We start from the raw sequence: 23,272 nt of genomic DNA, 5'->3' as shown, positions 1-23,272 counted from the left end.
ACTGACTGAGCATCGATCCCTGCCACCGGATAACGAACCCGATCCTTCCTCCTCTGCTGCAGCAATGCAACACTTTACAACAACTCTCAGTCCTCCTCCAATGCAGGTGATGGATCAACTCATGTAAAAGCGTAATTACAGGAGAGAACTGCCGGACAGGGATACGACGCCATGTCTGCTGCTGGCAACACCTCCACTACCCACCAGTAGCCTCCTCTCCCTTAATCCCAGTTTTCCTTGATTTCCTTTCCTTAATGTCGGGTTTTTAGCATCCGGGTCGCTGCCTATTAAAACCCCGTTCTGCCGTCTTACTTGCAGAGGTCCGTGCGTTGTTCCACTTCATCCCAATGTTCTGGCCGAGACTCTGGCACAAAGTGATGGCCATTGCACCGACATTCCCATACTGGAAAGAAAACAAACCCAAATAACATGAAACACACACATAAACAATGCAAAAATTATATTGTATCAACGCAAATTAATCAAAATTGGCAGGACAAAACGCAAACTGAAGGTAAGATTGGCTGAACACAAACATGCTATAAGAACTGGCAACCCACTATATCCTATGGCAGTACATTATAAAGAAACTAACCATGGTAGCTGTGACTCTTTAAACATATCTGGCATAGAGCATATAGAAAACTCAATAAGGGGTGGAGACAGATTGAAAAGGCTCTTACAGAGAGAATCGTTCTGGATCTATACATTGAAAGCTTTACCCATTACCCAGATCTCAATGGTGAACTGGACTTCTCGCCTTTTTTGTAAGTGTTGGGGCTCCCTGTTTAATATCACATATTGTTTATCTTTTGTTTGATTAATTAGTCCTCCTATATATTTTTGGTCTTCCTTTTTTTTCTACTTTGTGTAACTAGGTATTGTTAGAGATATTGAAAGAATCTTTTTGTATTTAAAAGTTATTTTGAAATATTTTGTCTACTTTTAGATGATTAGAAACTTTAGATTTCCTTGAAACATTTTTATAATTTGATCAATTTTCCTGCTTTAAAACATTTAAAAAGTTTTCTTTCACCTTCAAAACACTTGAAAAATATTACTTTATAATTTCTTTTTCGGTTGTCTTTTGTGTTTTTATTGCTCTTTGTGTCTTTCTTTGCTGCTTATGCTGATTGGTTGTTTGTTTGTTCTCCTCTGCATCTGATTGATGTGCCTGTTTGCTCCTACCAGGTTAATTGATACCACCTGAGCTGATCATGTGACTGCTTACCTGTGTTTAAAGAGCTGCTTGAAGGAGACCCCTTTGTCTTTGTTATCTGCCTTGAAGAAGGCCTACATGGCCGAAACATGTTGGCATTTTTTAACTTTTACTAAGGCATGATTCAATAAAGGCTTTTTATATTTTTCTAACTTCTTGAGTGCCTCGGTTTTTTTAAATTGTTTTTCAATCTTTTGGATCCCCATGCCGAAGAGCACCTGAATTATACTTTTCATACACCCAGCAGCACTCCATGTGTTTGTAGTTAGGCAAATTAATCTTCATTTAATTTTTAATCATAAAGCATATCATTTTGCGCATTTAAGGCCTGAAACCTGTTAAAAAGAGGTAATCAACAGGTTAAATTAACAATGACTTGCTACCAAAGCAGCATCCATGTGAGACATGAGCAAAGAATCTCCACTTGTGTGTCATCATCATTGAAATCTTTAAGAATAATGTTCCTCAAAGAATGACATAATTTTCTTATTTCTGTCCCTACAGTGTGTGATGAGCTTGGTGTCAATAAAGGACTTCAATATAGAGAATATCATAATCAATCAACTTGAGGAATTTTGAAGAACTCTGACCCCTCAGGCTGCACGGCTTCAGGTCCTGTCATCCATCAGCGGCTTTTATTACCACATGGATGTTACTTGGGCAAACCTGTGTTAACATGGAGCTATGTTCATAAAGTCACTTATAACTTTGACTGTTCAAATGAGAAGTTTTACGTCAACCTTGACCAGAGGCCACATCTGGGTTGGACCAAAACACAACCGAAATGTTGAGTAATATTTCCAGATTTTTTTGTAACTTTTCTTCTCCTAATCTCCAGTGTTTGGTTGTTTGACAATTGGTGGAGCCATCTATTGGACATTATCTGTTGTTTCTCTTGTTTTGTATTTGTCCTCCCACCTGCCCACGTGTTTTCAATCATCCCATTTAAGGAGAATCAATGCATTGAGTGTTACACCCTGAGGAAGGCTGTGGCCGAAACGCGTGGGCTGTAACCCATTTTTAAAATATTTTCTACATGAAATAGCCAATTCAAATAAAGGCTTTTTATATTTGCAGAAGAGTGCCTTGGATTTTTCTTCTTTTTTGATATCCTTTTTCCCACCAAAGAGCACCTTCGTCACACGACTTAGATGAACCTTCTGAGCACTTTGGACTTTCTTTTTTGTTATTCCAGATTTTTTGTTTGATTTTATTTAGCAAAAAGAATCATCCAGACAGTTACTAAGCAACAAGTCTAAAAGCCAGGGACTGTGATGGTTCGGACCTGTATCAGTGTGCCGGACCAAGGTAATTTTGCACTTATTAATGATAATTATTAATGTTTTTGAGGGACATCCAGGGATTTTCCCTCCAGATAAAGGAAACTGGTATTCTGCACACCTTACACAGACATGGGTGCAGGTACTGGACCGACACGACTGCAGTCCTGACCTGTCTTCTTAAAAGAGAACGTGTGGAGATTTGCAAAAACGAAAAAAGGTGACAACCTTGTTTTGTGGCGTTTACAGCAAGAAAGGACAACACAACTACTGAAACGCTTCACTCAGCGAGTGAGAAGGAATGGCAAGCTCCTCCTCCTGGAAAAAGGAGATGCTTCAATCGCTTACTTTAAATTGTGGATTATATAAATTATGAAAAGGAAAGAAATACAAGAAAAGGTTTGAATATCAGTGCGGTGTAGTGATCTGTGTTTACGCCGATCAAACTGGCTTGTAAGTGTGATGGAAGGTGTTGAATCACCATCAGTCTCCTAATAAAAAAACCTCTACAGCAGGCATGGGTGTTTCTGTGGCTGTGCTGACATCGATGGGAGTACAAGACTGAGGTGCACGTGCTAGTTTTCAGGTGCATGTACTAGTTTTGAGTTTTTCTGTGCTGTAACATTTCACAAGGGACAGTAAACTCCTCTAAAACTACCAGAAATATTGGACATTTGTATCCACCTGCTAGACACCTTAAAACACACAAAAAAGGTAGAGTGGGTTTTATGTTTTATTACTTTAGTACTTTACTTTAGTAATTTCAAGTTTTATTTTTTTTCAAGTTTTATAGATGATAAACAAGGTTTTATTCCTCCGAGTGTCGCTGATGCAGAGAAACCTTTTAAAACCAACTGAAGGAATTTCATTTTGAAGTCCTACCATCCAGTTTGTTCAGCTTTAGTCATTTTAGTTAGTATTTTTTTTAGTTGTAACAACTAGTATTTTTCTCACCTCATTGATTCCTCCTCCTTTTGTCAGAGAACACACTCCTCCGGTGTAGGCTGTCCCACTGCGGCCGCTGTGAAATGTGCGGCCTCTGAAAAGCACGGGAGGTTATGATGTTAAATTTCAAATCTCAACCCAAATCCAACAAAAGCAGTTAAGGCCTAGTTGTGAGCTCTTACGAGAAGAGATGGATAACATCACTCCACTCCCGGATGTTATCCTTCCTGTACTTCATGAAGTTCTGCAGCGTTATCAGCGGGTCCTCGTCTATCGGGATCATGTTTTTAGAGGTCCAGATCTCCATGGCAACCAGCACAATCCTTGTGTTCAGCTGTTCCTTATAGATCTGGGGACCAGGAAACGTCCATTAGCTTTGCTGGTGGGGTGACCAGTACTCGAGTTGTACAAAAAAAAATAAATCAGGGGGGATGGTGGATTTTATCATATGGGGACAGATAATGTGTGCTGATTACAAATAATATAATATATTTCAAATAATAGCACTGACGCTGACGCAAAAATAAAAAACGGTTTTCTGAACTTATCAATATGCCTTTGTCCTTCACAGCATAAGTAAAATGGATCACTGAAAAAACTCAAAATCTTAAGAATATTTGTCTTATTACTAGTTAAAATGTCTCAATTTAGTAAAAAAAAAATCTCATTACACTTAAAACAAGACTCATCACTGGAAAAAACAACCATTTTCACCTGTTTCAAGTAGATTTTCACTTGAAATAAGTAGAAAAATCTGCCAGTGGAACAAGATTTTTTTTGCTTGTAATAAGAAGATAAATCTTGTCCCACTGGCAGATTTTCCTACTTATTTCAAGTGAATATTTACCTGAAAAAGGTGAAAATTGTCACATTTTTCTGGTGTTATTTTTCTGGTGATGACTCTAAATGTTGAAATAGCAGTGAACCCAACTCCTCAACTCCAGTACTGGGTGTGACTGTAGAGAGTTATCTTTGATAAGTGAGCAAACACACACACACACACACCCCGACAGGTGGTCGTGTGAAGAGTTAGCCGGTCGGTTCACAGTCCTTACCGTATCTGCTGTGTTGACCACAGCTTTGGCAAAGTTCTTGGTTTGGCTGCTGGAGCGACGCAGCTGCACAAACTGTGGACAGACGAAGATGCACAGACGGCTTAAGAGATGGATCTCTCTCTCTCACACACACACACATTATCGTAGAGACTAAAGGAAATGGAAAAGACTAAATCTCAGTGTCATTTAACTAATCTTTATTAACACAGGTGTATCTCAGCTCAGAATATTGACAAGTGTTTCAATTTAGATATGAAAGGATGATTATAAAAGCTTTAAGATTTTAGTGAAGTCAAAACAGTCAGATACTGTAGACCTCTATGTTCACGAAATAAGTAAATAAACACTAATTTAGTTTGAATTTACACTTAAATGTCCATTATTTTCAAAAAATATTCAGCGTCTCGACAGTAAACACACACCAAACACACACCAGTCAACAGGGACCAGTTTTCCTTGCTGCACTCAAATATTTTAGAAATCTTTTCCCCTGCTCCCAATTTATGTTCATCTTTGAGAGGAAAAAAAGGAAAAAAAAGGATTAAAAGCTTAAATTGGAAGTGTAAGTAACTGATTTTTAACCAAGAACACTTACTTTAATGAGTAAAAAAATTAAAAGAAAAGGTCTTCATGAGCCTCTTCAAACCATAGCAAACGTCTTTTCTCTGGGAGCAGTGGGGGCAGGGGCAGGGAGGTGTTTTGTAGATGTTCAAATATCTACAGACGTGGCATCATTCAGAAACGGATTAATTGACCTTTAAGGCACCAGCCAAGCGTTTTGTGCGTGATCGGTGCTGTACGTGTAACCACACCTCGAGGCGATCTTACAAGAGACTGTGATGGCACTTCATCACGATGAGAGGTTAAATACTCGCACTTCAACAACAAGTGTTCATGTAAACCTTGAAAAAGAAATATTTCATCATTCCACATCAGCGCAGCATCTCACCGTCTTTAGTGGCTTTCCTCGACAAGCACCCATTCAATCTTTATTTAGGTCCACGAGGCCTCGTGAAACTCTGTAGGCCAGTCAGGACTCTGCATCTACGAAGCTACTGTCCTGGTTGTGGTGTACAGCACATCTCTCCACAATGTAACCATATGCTTCTTCATCACCGGTGCCTTCACACATACAGTACACAAGCCATGCTGGTTTTCCACACAGACCCTGGCATCAGGGGCGTCAATTGGGTATGGCAAGGTATGGCAGCCGCCACACCTTGGCTTCAAGGGAAAATGTAAATGTTTGTTTTTTAAATACATTTATGGAATTACTCTGTCTATTTGTATTGATTATTCTATTATTTAATACATATAAAATAACTACAAATGCAAATCAGAACAACATGATTGATTTCACTAGTTATTACACTGCAAAAACTCAAAATCTTAACAAGAATATTTGTCTTATTTCTAGTTAAAATGTCTAATTATTAGTCAAAAAAATCTCATTACATTTAAGACAAGACTCAAAAACTCAAAAGACAAACATTTTCACCTGTTTCAAGTAGATTTTCACTTAAAAATAAGTAGAACATTTTTTTTGCTTGTAATGAGAAGATAAATATTGTCCCACTGGCAGATTTTTCTACTTTTTTCAATTGAAAATTTACTTGAAACAGGTGAAAATGGTCAAATAAGTTATTTTTCTGGCGATGACCCTTGTTTTAAGTGTAATGAGACTAAAAATGACTAAAAATGAGACATTTTAACTAGAAATAAGACAAATATTCCTAGTAAGATTTTGAGTTTTTGCAGTGTGAGCGAGACTGCATTTGAAAAAGTTCCAATTTTCTTGATCACACAGATCTTCTGTGATGAGTATTTGCTGGGCGTGTTGATTGATACTCTAGTTCAGTTCTGTGACTCGTAACCTTGCCATACCTTAGCTTCGATTGAATTGACGCCACTGCCTGGCATCACTATTTCACCAAAACTAAGCAGAACTTGTGGATCCATCTGATCATTGAATGCATATCCAATGATCTGTCCACGTCAGATGAGCTCCAGCCCTGAGAACTGTCTTAGCTGACAGTCACAGTCTGTTCATGGTGGTAAAACAGTTTCTGAAGCTGCAGCTGGGGGTTCGAAGGTCATGCACATCAATACGGTTTTGATCTTGCTACACCAAAACATCCCTGGTCTCCAGGAACCTTTACAAGATTATGTACTAAAAATATTCAAAGACCAAAGATCTTTGCAGTCGCTTAATATTTTTTTTACTGATTAATGAGTCTTTGATGGGATTTGGTGCATAGTGGTGACCCATGACCCGTCCTTACTGAGAAACAAGCTTTTAGGAGATGCCCCTGTTATACCCAGTCATGGCACCCTGACCTCTCACCTTTTAATCTGCCGATTAGCAAATGTGAAGGAACAACAAATCATTTCTAATGTGAGTAAATGCCAGAGGTCCCTCTCTGGATTACTTAACAACCCATCAAGCTCGCAGGCGTCCCATTAACTCACCATGTCGTTGTCGATGACCACCATCAACTGGATGTATTTGGTCTCAGACTGGACGGAGGGCTTGTGAACGAATCTCTTGGATCTTCTCAGCCCTCCGGGAGCCTGCTGCTCCCTTGTTCGGTCTGGTCTGTCGTCATCGTCCCCATCACCTCCTCTGCTGTCCCACTGGTTGTCCTCTGTACAGTCTGGACACACGGACAAGCAGAGCTGCAGGCGCTGAGAGATATTTTTACTTTTCTCAAGTTTGGACCGAGCAGCACAATGTCCAGTCGGGACTGTAATTACCCTTCACTATAACCTGTTTTTTCAGGTCAAAATGTTCCACACTTTGGTGTGTGGTTGTGGGGAGGTCTGTGTGTGTGTGTGTGTGTGTGTGTGTGTGTGTGTGTGTGTGTGTGTGTGTGTGTGTGTGTGTGTGTGTGTGTGTGTGTGTGTGTGTGTGTGTGTGTGTGTGTGTGGAGTGTGTGTGTGTGTGTGTGTGTGTGTGTGTGGGGTTCTTCTGCGTCATCATCATCATACCTGTGCAGGGAGGGGGGTGTCTGATATCAGGCATCCTGCTGATGAAGTGAGCGCCATCACCCTGAGGAGGAAAACATGCAGATCGGAGCTTAAATCAAAGTTGACAAGAAATAGTTATAATAATAATAATAACAATAACAATAATAATAATAATAATAATAATAAGCACTCAAGCGCTATTAAAATCCAGAAAATTTAATAGACAAATTTTCACAATTTGTACCTGATTGCTTCCGTCGTGAACGGGCTCAATCCCATAAGAGAAGAAGCCGTCAGAGAACATGCCGCTGAGGAGCATTAGAAAACCAACGAGATGTGTGAGAAAACAAAAACGTGTGCAAGCAAACAATGCATTTGATGACGTGGAAACAGTTAGTGACCTCTCTCTTAACCCTTTTTTGTGAGGGAAAACGACACAAAAATCACCTGATCATACAGTAGTTAGCTCACACAAACCACAATTTCACTTTTTCTTAACCTCTCCATTATTTAACAAAAAAACTAATCATGCGGGAAATAGTGTGTATATTATATATATATATATATATATATATATATATATATATATATATATATAATTAAATAATATTATTTATATTAGTAAATATACTAGTATAGTATAATAGTAAGAACGTCTATGATTGAAGCAGCCAAAACCAAGACCTGTGGCTCAAAACAACCCTAAATCAGTGTTGTGGACCTTTGTCTTTAGACAATAGATGCTTTCACCTTCAAATCTTCTTGCTCTTGATGAAGGCGAACACTTTTCTTCTCTCAACCCCCCTCCCTGCTGCTGCGTCATCAGGTATTCTGGCCATTGTGAGGCTGTGAGGTGTGTGTGAGGGAATATGTCATGCTATCAACACTCAAGACTTGCAAAATCGCAAGCTGGATCCCATTCTCGAACAGAATCGCAGACTTACTGCAGTTCTCGAACTCAATGGCAGGATAGAGAATAACTTGGAGAAGTTGCAAGCTCGGGATGGCGGAAACTGACCCCAGTCGCCACTGAGATGCACCAGAGAGAGAATTGTTGCTATCTGAATTGGCTCCCCTGTTGCGGGCATTGAAAGGCTGGCAACCTCCATCTCTCCTGGATGTTATGCTAACAAGATGCTCTGCCCCCATTACCCTTTTCCCTGTCCTCCCACAACACTTGTGGAACCAAACCAGAACTGTACCGAGGCCGGCTGTAACTCTCCATCACTATCAAGGACTACGGCTGAGGAAAGGAACTGGGGCAGAGTTCACAGACTTACTTACTTACTCACACAGCGTTAAACACACACCCCTTAACTCACCGCCTCTGCTGAGGTTTCAATGTGCCGGGACACTGGCTCAATGACATATAAAGAATCTTGGATCACTTGACAACCTTTCCAAACAGACTATTCTTCTTCAGCTTTTATTTAATTCCCATATCTAACATCCTCAATGAGACCTTTAAGTTTTATTTTTCTCTTTTCATTTATGTCTCTGACCCTGGGGTAAAACTTCTGGGACATTCTCTCCTGACAGCTGTCCTCAATGGTTTCCACTTGTCAATAATCGTTCTCACTGTGGAATACTGAACTGCAAATGATTTGGAAACAGTTTTATAGCCCTTTCCAGATTAATATGCCACAACACCCGCTTGTCTAAAGCCCTTGCCGATATCATTCCCTCTTGGCATTATGTTAACAGACACATGCATGCTCCAGACCAGCAAACTGGCAAAATGTCTGCCTTCATGGAGGTCTGCACACCAGCTTTTTAGCAGGTAATTAAGGGCTGCAACTTTTGAAGTCAGGGTGCAGCGAGGGAGTACCGGATGTTGCCCCAAATTTATGAGAGCCATAATGAGATTGCGTTTTTACAGGAAAGACGTAACATTGAAAACATAGCAGGGTGCTTGCTTTTGCACATTGCAGGATGTTTGGGATAGAAACGTACTGCCATACTCACCACAGTCCGTGGCAGGTAGAAACAGCTGCCCAGGACTCTGGCAGACCTCTTAACTTCCCCTGGTAGTAGCAGTGCTCTCCTCCCTGTGGGAACAACAAACCAGTGTTTCAGAAAACGCCTCCATCAGACACAGTTCAGGCTTTACAAGCACGCTTTTATACCTCACTGGATGCAATGATAAGTTAGCGCCATTGAAGAAAAGAAAGAACAAAACTCCTCCTCCTTTTGTTCCCACTCCCACATTTACAGCATTTGTGACCTACTTGTGTCCTGTGCACTACTCTCCTCTCGTGCGCTTCACTCACAGTTGGGATGGAGATATGTTGGCTCGAGGATCTTTTTAATAAATAAACACGTATGTTGCCAACACAGGCACATACGAGCATCACCTGTGTGGCGAGCTCAAGGCTGCAGCTCAAGGGCACGGGATGAGAAACAAAGTAAATCTCCTTGACAAGGTTGCAGCGATGAGGAATAAACACCTGCAAAAGGTGAGAAAACGCGAGTTCACCTTGGGCAAACGGGCTCTGCAGGATGTTTCTGGGACAGTTCAGGGAAACAACGCCTAAAGAGGTCGGTGTGACTGCATGCTGCCCTGAAAGCATCACGCCTGCCATGTCCAGCAGCGGGAGCATCATCACACGAGGCCTCCACCCAGCTGAGGGACAATCTGTTCTGGCGGCACGTCTCCACTCCCAGCCCTGCGAGCTCTCTCTCCCCCCCACCACTTTGGGACTATCTATAAACACACTTATGCACCCAAAATGCCACAACTCCTCTGTCTTTTGTATTAACTGGCATTTTACTCCCCGTTTCCCCTCCTCCTCCTCCTCCTCCTCCTCTTCCTCCTCCTCTTCCTCCTCCTCTTCCTCCTCAACTCGCTCCAGCTCTGCTCTTCCCTCCCTCATGGTCTTTTTCATTCTCTCGGCTGCCAAGAACTTAATGGTACTGCTGAGCTAACTGGTTACCACGGCAACAGGCTCGTGATTGGTCAGGGGGACTGAGGGGAGAGTTTGGAAAGAGGGGACGTGTAGTGCCGGCTGGGTGGGCGGTCGGTCGAGTGCTTGAGGGGCAGTGAGTGGCACATTTGCACAGGAAAAATATAAAAAAATATATAATAAAATAAACAACATTAGCCGTCCCTCCTGGCGAGCAGAATGCAGCCACTACTCCTCTTGTTGGGCCTGATGCGAGCACGTTACATCAAAGGTTTTTACCCACCCCCCCCCTTCTCTCTCGGTGATTCCCTCTGTCGGTTTGTGGCTCTGCACCATTTCTTTTTGTCTGTCTGACGAAGTCGGCAGCAGACGGCCAGGTGAAGGCACGAGCGAACGTGCAGGTAACACTCACAGTCCTGCAGCTCTGCTGCCTACTACTGAAGCAGATATCACACAAAGAGCCTTCTAAAAATAGATAAATCAGGATGCTGAGATCACAAATATCAATAAAAGCACCTCAGTCAAGTTTTAATAATAAAAAAAAACTTAAAAGAAAAATGCATTAAAAAAAACTCTTCCTTGTTCCTAAAATTAGACTTTAATCAAACAGATCTCATTAGATTACCTTCAATTATCATGGGAATGATATCATATAATAAAAACCAGTTAATGACTCCTTTCTGCAGGAGGAAAACCATCTGAACTGCCCCCCTGGCTGTTTTATTCAAACACTGATTTCTATTTGCCAAAAGATGAGTTTACAAAATTACACCGACACAGGACAGAAAATCTTACCACAGACTGCTGGGGTCTGCCGTCGTGGTTAAAGTGTCGCTCCACATAATCTGAGGACAGCAGGTGACTGCGAAAAGAGAGGAAACACTATCAATATCTGTCACGGCATCATCTATAGTCAGAATTTAACCTGGGAAATCTTCTAACTGAGGTTCTCCCTCAAATCTACTCCACACGCAGCCGCAGAACTTATTTGTGGGTGCTATTATTAAAACGTGTGTGTGTGTGTGTGTCTGAGAGAGTACCACACTGGTATTCCCCCACCTCGTCGTGTAACAGAAAAGAGGCTAAGTGCATTTGCGTAAGAGCGAGGAAAATGCAAATGAGAGCAGCTGCAGTAAAATAAGGGCACTTACTGACAAAAGCACATTCAAAAAAAAGAAGAAGAAGAAAGAAAAGTGATCTGATGATACTAACTGATTCAATTCCAGGTCTAGAGTGAAGGTGCGTCCAAAGGCTTCTACTTGGAAACAGCTTTGGGCCAAGTGGACAGGCTGAAAGAACAAACAACAGTTATAAAGACAGATTTGATGGGCAGTGATTTACAGTGTCAGTAAATAACCGTGGTGATGTCATTCTGTTGAAGCCATTTGTTTAAAATGAAAAGACTCATGTATAATTCAGCAAATCAATACCCTTTAAAAGCATCTATGGGGCTGAAATGTTTTGATTGATAAAGCCCTCTTTGATCTAGACGGGCTGCCAGCTCTCGGGCGGCTCCAGTGTGACCTAGGGCTGGGCGATATATCGAGATTTTAATATATATCGATATATTTTCAAACGTGATATGGTACGAGACAATATCGTTTATATACATTATTACATTTTTTATTTTTTTTATGATTTTGATATAGCTTATTTTGTGACAAATTGACTTGAATGTTTTATTTGAGATTTGCACAAACGTTTTATTTGCACAACTGTTAACCTCAGTGGAAAAGTCTGCCTGTTACTGTCTACATTGTATTAATTGCACAGGGTATTTTAATTGAATTGTTATGCAGGAAAGGGATATTTGTTTTATTTTATTCAAGAAGCATTTTTATTCTATATATGCAGGCAGTTTATTTTTATGTCATTTGTTTTATACATTTTGATATTGTGCAGACCTCTGTTAATAAAGGAACCTGTGTGACATTTGGCACGTGGCTTTGTATTAAAACTGTTTTTTTTAAGGGTTTGCCTCAGAAAAAATGAAGCTAACAGAGATGCTATGCTATAATCCTATGGGGGAAACCCCAATTATGGCACAGAAAAAATATCGATATATATCGAGTATTGCCATTCAGCTAGAAAATATCGAGATATGACTTTTGGTCCATATCGCCCAGCCCTAGTGTGACCACACAGGGAAGGATGGAGAGGGACTTAACAGAAGCTGCAGGAGGACAAACTTGACGAGGCTTGTCTGTGCGCTGGGCCAAAGTCCCTCGTGGACCACAGCCAGAGCTGGCGAGGTCCAGGAGAGGCAGAGAGACATTTACAGCAGACTAAACATTGCATCTCCTCAGCAGCCCTGGCGGTGCCAGCGTGGCTTTGATCTCGGCCTGGAGAAGCCAGGCTGCAGTGAATCACTGGGCTTTTACAATGAAATCAGTCACCATCCACAAATTATTTCTCCCAGCGAGTACCGGCAACAGATTTTTACTACAGTCTTGGAGACGCTGAGGTGTTACGAGACTCACTGTGCAGAATCATTATTTGACTGTTTTATACGAACGCTATTAAAGTGGCTGACAAAATAATGTAATCACTACAAGTGTCTCTGATACTTTCGAATTGAAACACACACATCTTCCAAGCTGAATCGTGGACATTAAAAAAATTGTTTTTGCAGAGTGCAGCAGTGACTTCTTATAATTGTTCATTTAAAAAAATGACACGCTACATTAATTTCTTACCCCTATAATAGCAGCGATCGTCATCGTTCCTTTCATCTTTGTTCATTAACGTGTTAGCTGTTTTCCATTAATCTTACAGTAGCTCTCCTAACTCACGTATTAGCTCCTCTCAGTGAGAAAGAGAAGATTTAATTGATTCAGTCTAAATATCGCAGGATTTAACCATAGCAGAAAGCGATTTAAAAAAAACAAACAAGAACAAAACATCTGCTCAGGTTACATTTCCTCGCGCTGACCTCTTTACAAAGCCTCCTCTCTCCTCCCCCTTTGCTTTATGTGCATTTAACATACTATGAAATAAATACTTTTCACATAATTTGATGTTGAAATTATAAACAAATCGAAACTCGCAAAATAACATGACCAAAATATATGAACATATAGTGAATACTCAGATATGAAGGTACTGTGACATCACAGACTAGTATCATCCATCCTTCTCATATTTTCATTCACCCAACTTCTTATAATGCTATATGTGTTGCTAGTTAAAAGTAATTCCTGCAAAGCTGCCAGTGGCTGCCTCCATTGCTTGAACCCTGCTGCTATGAACACGGCTGTGAAAACACATTGAAGTGGGAGCTGTTGTATTTTCACAGAAGATGCAAAAACGGCAGCTATGGGTTATTTCAAAGATGCTTCTGTGTATCATTCTCCAAACCCCCACCACCTTTACACAGATCCAATATAGTTTTGTTTTAAACACATTTGTCATCATTTTAAAGTTAAAATCTTTACTTTTTCTGTGAAAGAACAGCAAAGTGGAAACTACAAAGAGATAAATGTGTGTTTGGTAGCCAGCTAAAAGCTAATTGTCAGTTCAATTTTTCCAAATAGCTGAGGTCATTGCTACGATGCAAGCATGCACACTTCACAGGGGTTTTCTACTACTTAAAAAATGGGTTTTGCTAAAAAACAAACAAACAAAGAAAAAGAGCACACAACACTGAAGAATCCAAGGAAGCCTCCTTGAAGTCTGGCCGTCCCCACTTCTAGGTTCAACATCACTGCTCAGGAAGCCCAACCAGTTGAGCAGCAAATCATTGAGAAGGATTATTTATCAAAACACAGGACAAAATGCCTTTAAAACATTTTAACTATTTTTTTTCTTTTGTGAACTATTTAAGTGTTGATGATAATGACATGTTATGGTTGACTAGAAAACTAATTTTTAATAGCGGAGGCTGAACATATTATAATTCAGATTTCAGCTTCCCACTTCCAAAGTTCACTGAATGCAGTGAAAGAGACTCGAGTGGGAACTATACGCATTTTATTTTTCTTTTAGGCTATGGGTCTTTCTTGATCTGAATATTCATTTCAGACTTATTTAAAAAAAAACCCCCTTAAAAGACACAGATGGCACATTAGTATATGTATTTATTAATATTCAAAATTATATTGCACATTTGCTCTTCTCTGTATATTTGTATAGATTATACAGTTCAGATGAGCAAAATTCATCTTGCAATGACAATTCTCACAAAAAGCATATATCACTAAGCGCAAATGCTGCTTCATCTATGTTCAATACAGCATGATTTGACACAAAAGAGGGAACAAGTTCAGCTCTTCAACCCTGCTGCTTCTAAATTTATCTGGCCCCTAATTATAAGCCTCTTGAAAATTTGAAAAAAAAAAAAAAGGCAAAATGCTGGGTACCACGGCGACTGACGCAGGGTCCTTTTAATTGATGTATAATTGCTTCTCATTCAAAAGCAGCATTTATGCAAACGAGCATCCTAAAACCCGACTGAGCCTCATCCGAACATCAACATGGAGAGAAAATGAGAAAAAGAAATCTGGTGAAGTGCTGGAGCCTCTTGGACCATGCAGCACTTCTCACATGGGCCTCTTTCATATTTAATGGGGGCATACTTCAACACACCACTGAATAATGAAGAATAGGGGGCTCGGCGTGATAACTGGATGATGGGACGTGACGTCTGAATATTTAAAGATGGGTCATGTTGGGATGATGGAAAAACTGCTCCTGGATGGACTTTTATTAGAACCGTGTGTGCCAGCTTATCTTATAAAGCAGGTACAGTGGCGTTCTTCTCCAGAACTTGTTGCCAGATATTATAGCTTGGGTTTTGGTAAAAAAAAACAAACAAAAGCTCTTATTGGTAACGCCCTGCTGAAACCGCTTCAGTAATCAGTATGGACAGTCAAAGGGATTTTTAGAGAATATCCGGGTCAGAACTGGAGTGGGAGCTGCTGCAGCTCTGCCCCGTCATCCATGTGAAGCAGGAGCTACATGAGCTGAGCATCTTGTCCTGATGCTGCCCATAGAGATTTAATGTTACAGAGGATGTAGTTGTAAGACTTCAGTTTGGGCCTTTGTTGACTTTTACTCTATTTCAGTTCCGAAATAAATCTAATTGTGGTTTATGAGCTTCACCTTGTACAATCCCATTTTAATCAGATCAAATCTTTTTCTTTTTTTAAAAAAAATCAAAGATCCTTGGGTATCCTCCACTGGTAAGTCAAACTTCACTGAGGTGAGAATTCACAGGGCGAACAAGTGTGAAAAATCACTCCTGAGTCACAACTTACCAAGCTCTCCCTGCTGCTGTTCCTCACCCTGGTGTCTAAGAAGTCGTGAGCCATTTCCTCCTCCGACTCGATTTGATGCACCAGCTGTTTTGGATAAGTGACCTCGGTCGCAGTGTGCTCGCCGTCCAGCCGGCCCGGTGGGGCGAACCAGCCCCACATGCCCCCATCCTGCACCGCGCTGCCGTCCACACCTACATGCAGCCAGACAGGAAAACTCTCAGCAACAGACCCAATTTGTCCTATATACACACACACACATACATATATATATATATATATATATATATATATATATAAAAAGTACACATATAGACATATACATGCATATATATATATATATATATATATATATATATATAAAAAGTACACATATAGACATATACATGCATACACACACACATTCCACAAAAGCAAATGACATACATATAAAATGAAATATTCAGTGACCTAATTTAACACACTGTCACTTAGTGAAGTTTAACCAGTTACTATTCTAAGAAATGTGGATATAATTAGTTTTGATGGAAATTAATTAACACATGTAGTCTATATGTCCTGGTTTACATGCTCTAGTGCCCTGATATCCACAAATGTTTATATATGGCCTATATACACTCAGATCAGAGTATTTGTTAGATAGTTGGCAGATAAAATGCCAGGGGATTGATAATGACCGTGCTTTTAGGTGCCAACTTGATAAATTGCCGTTTGATGGTCATGGATGCGTTGAGTTGCAGGATCTGCGGTGGAAATGTGTTGATGCAGCAAATGTGCCTGGTCAGGCGGTTGGTTGGCACAGAGTATCCCCTTCAATAAAAAAATCAGCCGACACAGGGCTAAGAAAAGTGCTGTTGAAGGGGGAAAAAATGTGGATGCAAAGGAAATGAAAAGGATGCCCCCATGCACTCCCCAGCCAAACCCCCCTCTCCCTTACCTGAAACTGCAAGCCTCTCGCCCACTGCAGCAAAGACCATGAAGCACCACACCGCCTGCATGATCTTCACATATTCCTCGGGATCACAGCATCGAGAGCCGCAAAAACGTCAAGAACCCGCTAGGTGGAGAGGAGGAAAAACACACACAAAAAAAAAGGCACAGCAGAGATGGTGGTGGCGGAGATCCAAAGTTAATCTGCTAAACATCTGATGATGCGCGTCCACTCATCTCTCCCCCCCTCTCTACCTCTCGCCTCCTCAGCTCTGGCAAACACTGCTACGGAGAATTTCAGATTTGCATATTAGAATAATAAAAGATGAATCGATACGGGCCTATAGAAAGTGATCAGTGATGGGAACAGTGAGGGACGGGAGGGAGAGCGCGCATCGCGGACGCATTTGCTCCGCAAAGCTGCGCGGGTGCGTAGAATGGTTGATGAGGCTGTACGTATGTGTGTGTCTGTGTGAGTGTGTGTGTGTGCGTATGAGTGTGAAGACGACGTGAGAATCTGCGGTATGTGGGAAGGAAGGGATGGGAAAGCGAAGATGAAGGCGTTGGGACTGCGGTGAGGAGGACACGTGGGGCCGTGGTACCCTCCCTCAGCATCCTCCTCCCGTTGCCATGCAGCGCTGACCAGGGAGAGGATGCGACAAGCCGCCGCTCCGGAGCACGGCCGAAAAAAACACCAGAAACTGGATGAAGGATGGGACAGTCCGTTCATTTTACGAAAGGAAGCACGTAAATGGGCGGAAACGCCTATTTTCGGAATGGAGCGACATTAAAACAGAACATTTGTCATGACGAGGACTCATCAAGCTGGTCTCTGCCGTGACAAGCGAAAAGCACTCGATGGTATTACTTTAAGATCTATAGCTCTCAGTATTACATTCCCAAGCATTGTTTATTTCGGCCATGGATAATAAATTAAGCCATTCAGCATAAAATATATTGAAATGAAATATATTTAATTGGAAATTAAAGTCAGATCAGGATTTCAGTAAACTTGGCTTAAATATTGAAAGGCCCTATATTAACCAAATAATATATTATTTAGCCTACTTTTGAAAAAAACTGGGATATCATGTTGTTAAAGAAAACATAGCAAAACAAGGAAATGCAAAAAATATGGAGGAAACTCAGTCATTGTTTAGCATAAGCAACACTTTGGTGTAGTGAAATACATTAACTTTTTGATTCAAGCAACTGCAATCCTTACAAAGTGCTACAATAGTCCAAAACATGATCATATGCAACAGGGTGGAAAACAGGATAGGTCCTGCATCATTTCTAGGTTTAATGTGTCAAAAAAGACACAGGTGATTGGTTTCTTGAAATCAGAACCCAGTGACAGATCCAACACAAAGCATGGGCCATCAGAGCAATTCACTTTGCTGTCTAAACCATCAAAGCTGAAGACTGAACAAAGAAGTCTTTCAGCCGCCTTCCTGCGACATCAAACTAACGGAGGCACGTCGTGCACTGACAGCCCCCTCTGAATATTTCATTTACCCCCCTTTGAGGCCGAGGAATGAAAGATAGAGGAAGGAGATGGAGGCGTGAGTAGCAGGAGGAATCCAGCTTTTAAGAAACCCATGTGCTTCTTTTTTCCACCTCATGGTGAAATGTTTAGATTCTCAAACTCAGTGACACTTATCACTCCAGTATAAACAGGTCTTTTTCCTGATAATCTGAATTCAAACCTCATCAGCATTTGCAGTATCCTTTTCAGAAGTTTGACAGCTGATCATGAAGGAAGTGGAACTGTCAACAAGTCAAAAACAAAACAAGCATCCCAAAGAGGCTTAGTTTTGAAGTACATGTGAACCACTGAAAAATAGTTTGGTTTTTTTAAGAATAACATTTGTCAGCATAATCCTGAGAAGAATTTTATCATCTGAAGATAAATCCCTGTATGGAACAAGGATGGAGAGCGAGATTGACTTGCTGTCAATTTCAGATCCTCTGCATTTAAAACACATGATTATGTTGCAGAAATAACGGCATGAGCTCGTTATTACATCTGAAAAGCATCGCCAATGAAAGCATCTCAACGCAAAACCACACCCTGGATGTTACAACAGAATGGCTCCATAGTAAAAGTGTCCAAATGCCATAAAACATAGACAAACCAAAGTTGTTTAAAAACGCTGTTACAATTACAATAGTAATCGTAAAATGTCCCCATTCTAACTTTGTGCATGGGCTGCTGGCACAAATAAACTCACCAATATTTGACGTTGCTATTGGACCTTTTTATTACCATTATTAGTTTTTTTGTTTTGTTTTTTTAGGAAGGGCTGTAAAGGATCAGCAGGATCTGGTTTGCAGAGAAACACTGCCCTCTACTGTCCATATGGCGGTATCACACCTCCAGCTGTAATTTCTGACTTTTAGCTCCTGGACGAAGACAACGGAACGAGAACAAATCTAATCATTTCCTTCGGGTTTAAACCGATTGTGTAACGACAATTTTTACAATTTCCAAAAAGTTTCCCTATTTCCAAAACTTTGGGTGGGGCAGGAGTGAACCAACGCAGACCAAAATTACTAATTTCCAGGCAGTGACAGTTGCAGTTAGTTGGTGGTTTATTGAAGAAAAGGTTAACATACCAGTTTTCTGATGCAGATGCAACTCTGTCCTGTTTGTCTGTGTGATCTGTTGTGCAGTCTGGTGAGAACAGGGTGAGAACTGTTTACGCTCCCCTTCCTGTGCCTCCCCTTTCCTGTCACCTCTGCCCTCTGTATATGGGGAACTCTAATCCCAACCACCTAGTGTCCAAATGATGTAACCACAACCCAATAATTAAATAAACTGCCAACAATAAAAATAAATGACTCCTACACACCGGCACCTAATTGTAAAACAAAACAATTAATAAATAATAATGGAGCTACATACATCTTTTTTTTTAACTTTATACAATTTTCCAAAAATAAAAGGGTATGTACTATATGTTGGCATCATCTTGATTCTTCATCTTTTTTCTCCTCCTTTTTTCTGAGTAAAGGCCATCAGTCTAGGCCTCAGCTTCTTGGAGTAGGCATATTTTGGTAATCGGTCTCTCCAACATGTTGCTCTTTGTCTTGAGCCGAACCGTGCGGACAAGACCCTCTGCATCTGGTTTTGTCTCCAGTATTCTTCCCATTAACCAGGATCCTCTTGGTGCAGTGGAATCAACCACCAGAACAATGTCACCTGGAGCAAAGCTTCTTTTTATTTTAGACCACCGTTGTCAAATCCACCTCTTTTTCCCTCCAAAGGATGCTTAAGACAATTCAATTTCAATTTCCAACTCAACTTTTACTTTTCTTTAGGTTGGTTGGTCACGTCATCTTAATAGGTTGTAAACCTTTAAAGACAGAAACAAAAGTTAACATTTTAAAAATGAATCAATCTTTTAAGCCTTTTAAATTGAATAAAGAAAATCCTATTTCGTGAACTTTCCACATTTTTAGTAAAGTTTTAACATAAACTTGACCATATTAAGCAGCATGAAAGCAAATAAAACATTTCACCGATCATTGGCGTCTTTGGACTGAATCCATGAGTGGACTTGGAGCTTCTTTCTTCTTTCCTCTAAAGTTTGTTTGTTTGACTTCCCCCAGTCTTTCTCAGGTGCTCAAAATCAGTGACAATGACTGATCAGGAGACCAGCAGCCTGCTTGCTGCTACTGGTGCACTCTGGGAAGTGGAGTTGGGACACATTCCTGAGGTTCAGCTCAACAACCGTTGTTCTTGGATCAGGTATTCTTGTGTCCACCTTTTCCAAAACACATCCACCACATATTGCACTTGTCTTCATCTGCGCCTGCTGGACAAGTCTTCTTTTGCAAAGACTCCAGGTGGTAGTACAGGCCCAGATTTGGTCCTGATTTAGGCTGTTGAGTGCTTCTCTCAATTCCTTTTCCGCTCCAATGAAATTTGTGCCATTATCTGATCTTAAAGATGAAACTTGACCTCTTCGACAGATAAATCTTCGCAATGCATGGATGCAAGAATCTGTGTCCAATATATGTGCAACTTACTACAGATTGCTTGAAGACATATTTACTTTTTTGGATTGTGTTTAACCTGATTTATTGGAAGTAGATGGGTTTTTTTTGTCTTTCTTTTGTATTCTCGAAATTTATTTTATTTGTATTCTAGGATGTCATAAGCAGCGCAATTTCTTTCCATATGCTGACTAGGAGGATGCATAGGGGTCCTACAGCCACTCGGGGGACTCAAACTATAAGGTCGGGCAGGAGGCTAATTTGGAGAGGAATCAAATCCCCTGTCTACATTTGTTTCCAACTAAACAGGAACATTCAAATACTTTACCGTCCGTGAAGCATTTTAATTATACCCCATGTATCTGTTATTATGGCCCAAAAGTGTTTCTTGCAAAAAATGTGAGTTTATAAAGTCACAATTTCTGAGTTTTCTCTCACAAACTTCAGAGATTTTACTTGCAAATACGATATACAAATTTATGAAGCCCCCCAATTCCTAATACATCATCATGTAAGCCTCGGCAAAATGTGTTTATACTGGCTTTATTCTGAGAGGACTGTCACACTGTCGCACTAAGTACACATTGTTTTACTTTTGTACTATGTGCTAATGATTGTTGTCCCATTTTAAAATCGCTGTTGGGCTCCTACTGGAAGTGATGATGATAAACTTTCTCCTTCAGCTGGTTCACCAATATGTTATCACTAAGAATTTGACTTTTCTTTCCATTTTAAATCCAAACAAAATAAACCTATTTTTTTTTTTTATATTTGCAATTTGAAACCAAGCGTCTACACCCGACTTAAAGGAGCTTGAGGCCGGATTGTGGCAGGATTTATGAAAAAAATCCGTATACATTTTAAGTTTTCTAGTAATAATGTCAGATGAAGCGTTCCAAACCCAAAAGAATGAGCCCTATAGTGTATCTCTCCTTTGCCTTGAACAGGCTGTGTGCTGCAAAATGTGCTGCAATTCGGTCCCGAATTTCCCGCGCTGGGCTGCGGACGTGACGTCACATGACGCTGCATTCGCGTTCTCCCCGTTCTCCCGTGCCGGCTTCACTGTTGGCTGCAGTACCCCCAACGGCCGTCGTGGTGAAGGGTGGCGCTAGAGAGTCTCATTTCTTAAAAGGAGCCTCATGCTCCTTTAATGGTCTGATTCAGACCGGAGTGTGAAGAAAATTGCAGTGCTTTGTTTGTCCACTAGGGGCTGATTCCAAAAGTAATTCAGTCTCCACTGACCTTCAAGGGGGGGATTTTTTTGTAGTTTATCTGGTAAACTCATATTAAGTCACAAACATATGCAGAGTTAGGGGGATGGTCATTGTGATTGACAGCTGGCTATTGCTAAATGCTCGCTCTCATCACCTTGGCTACTTAGCAAGTTCCTGACTTGACTTCTGAGCTGTGAAGAAAGACTGTACAGAGCATAATCATTCTTATTTACAGATAATAAAGCTTGTTGTGCTGTTAACTATACAAAGAGACAACTGTGACTGGCTTTACGTTGGCAAGGAAGGATCTGGAGATGAAGCTTAACAAAATAACCTGGATCGGATATATTTGACTGTGGCTGAAGGCTGGTAGTCTGGGCTAATGAAAACATGGCAGCAGAACTGCCTCTGGCTCATCAGCTTCTGCCTCTTGTAGTCGATGGGTCCACTCATAGACATATATAAAGGCTAGATGACTCGCCGGCGCTGCTGCCAATGCAGAGCGACGTCGTCACACGGTGGCCATCTTGTTTCGGGGGCGCTCGCTCACTCATAACATTGTGTTTAATGGAGCATGTACTGCTTAAACAACCTTAACTTGCTAAATTTTCAACAGATTTTCAAACAGGTTGGTTTGTTATGAATGTCAGAGATGTAGTTATGACACTGCATACTTGTGAATAATTATAAACATTGACAAACGTACTTTTATATGAAAATAAAAAGAAACAGGTAGCTATGACATGGTATTTATATTAAATCAATATTTCTATAGTACTCTTAGTAATAGATGGGTAGATGGGTTAATAATATAAAAACGTATAATAATTAATGAGCCTGGTGAATTAGGTGGACGTTTTTTTTGGACTATCGTCTGATTAATCGGCCATTGATATCCCCTAAATTTTTACTTTTGGCATTAAATGTTAAAGGAAAAATCCACTACTGGTCAACCTCTACCTGAAATGTACACGAGAGCTTTGTCCACAAGACCATGAAAGCGAGTGGGAAGGAGCTGTGGTCGTGAACAAGAGCAGGAATGTTGGCGAACGGAGATGGAAGCTCTTGGACTTCTTCACCAGAGGACGTGTCTACGGCTGACAGGTCATTGACAGATGAACGGAGATGGAAGCTCTTGGACTTCTTCACCAGAGGACATGTCTACGGCTGACAGGTCATTGACAGATGAACGGAGATGGAAGCTCTTGGACTTCTTCACCAGAGGACGAGTCTACGGCTGACAGGTCATTGACAGATGAACGAAAATGGAAGCTCTTGGACTTCTCCACCAGAGGACGTGTCTACGGCTTACAGGTCATTGACAGATGTGTCAGTCTTGTAGGACTGGGCAGCAGAGGCTGATAGGGACTCCGTGTCATTTCCTTTGCTGCTTGGTTTAACAACCCCACACCGGGCCATCAGCAGTCCAAAAATGTACTTGAACTGGCCGGCGTTAGGGTTGTTATTCCAGCCACCTAACACAAACATGTATGAGTATGTTAAAC

General features: G+C 40.8%; 1 protein-coding gene across 3 annotated transcripts in view; it reads right to left on the bottom strand.

The window, feature by feature from the left end:
• The window catches only part of LOC133422494 (disintegrin and metalloproteinase domain-containing protein 11-like), a 31,307-nt gene extending 12,021 nt beyond the window's left edge, over positions 1–19,286 (bottom strand). Inside the window, exons 1-13 of one of the 3 annotated variants that reach the window (XM_061712512.1) lie at positions 19,171–19,286; positions 16,559–16,678; positions 15,625–15,815; positions 11,582–11,658; positions 11,165–11,231; positions 9,432–9,514; positions 7,711–7,774; positions 7,488–7,548; positions 6,969–7,153; positions 4,500–4,571; positions 3,627–3,793; positions 3,454–3,538; positions 313–403 (exon numbers count right to left, since the gene is read on the bottom strand). In XM_061712512.1, the coding sequence (XP_061568496.1) occupies positions 313–403; positions 3,454–3,538; positions 3,627–3,793; positions 4,500–4,571; positions 6,969–7,153; positions 7,488–7,548; positions 7,711–7,774; positions 9,432–9,514; positions 11,165–11,231; positions 11,582–11,658; positions 15,625–15,815; positions 16,559–16,619 (1,204 nt within the window). In that variant the 5' untranslated portion in view covers positions 16,620–16,678; positions 19,171–19,286. Of the gene's footprint in view, positions 1–312; positions 404–3,453; positions 3,539–3,626; positions 3,794–4,499; positions 4,572–6,968; positions 7,154–7,487; positions 7,549–7,710; positions 7,775–9,431; positions 9,515–11,164; positions 11,232–11,581; positions 11,659–15,624; positions 15,816–16,558; positions 17,469–19,170 lie in introns of those variants that run through there. The other 2 variants (XM_061712513.1, XM_061712511.1) reach the window with 2 other exon arrangements.
• Between the last annotated feature and the right edge of the window lie 3,986 nt (positions 19,287–23,272).

Source organism: Cololabis saira, chromosome 21, assembly GCF_033807715.1.
Source record: "Cololabis saira isolate AMF1-May2022 chromosome 21, fColSai1.1, whole genome shotgun sequence".
Lineage (NCBI taxonomy): Eukaryota > Metazoa > Chordata > Actinopteri > Beloniformes > Belonidae > Cololabis > Cololabis saira.
Note: the sequence above shows the minus strand (reverse complement) of the source record. Positions and strands in the feature narration are given on the sequence as shown.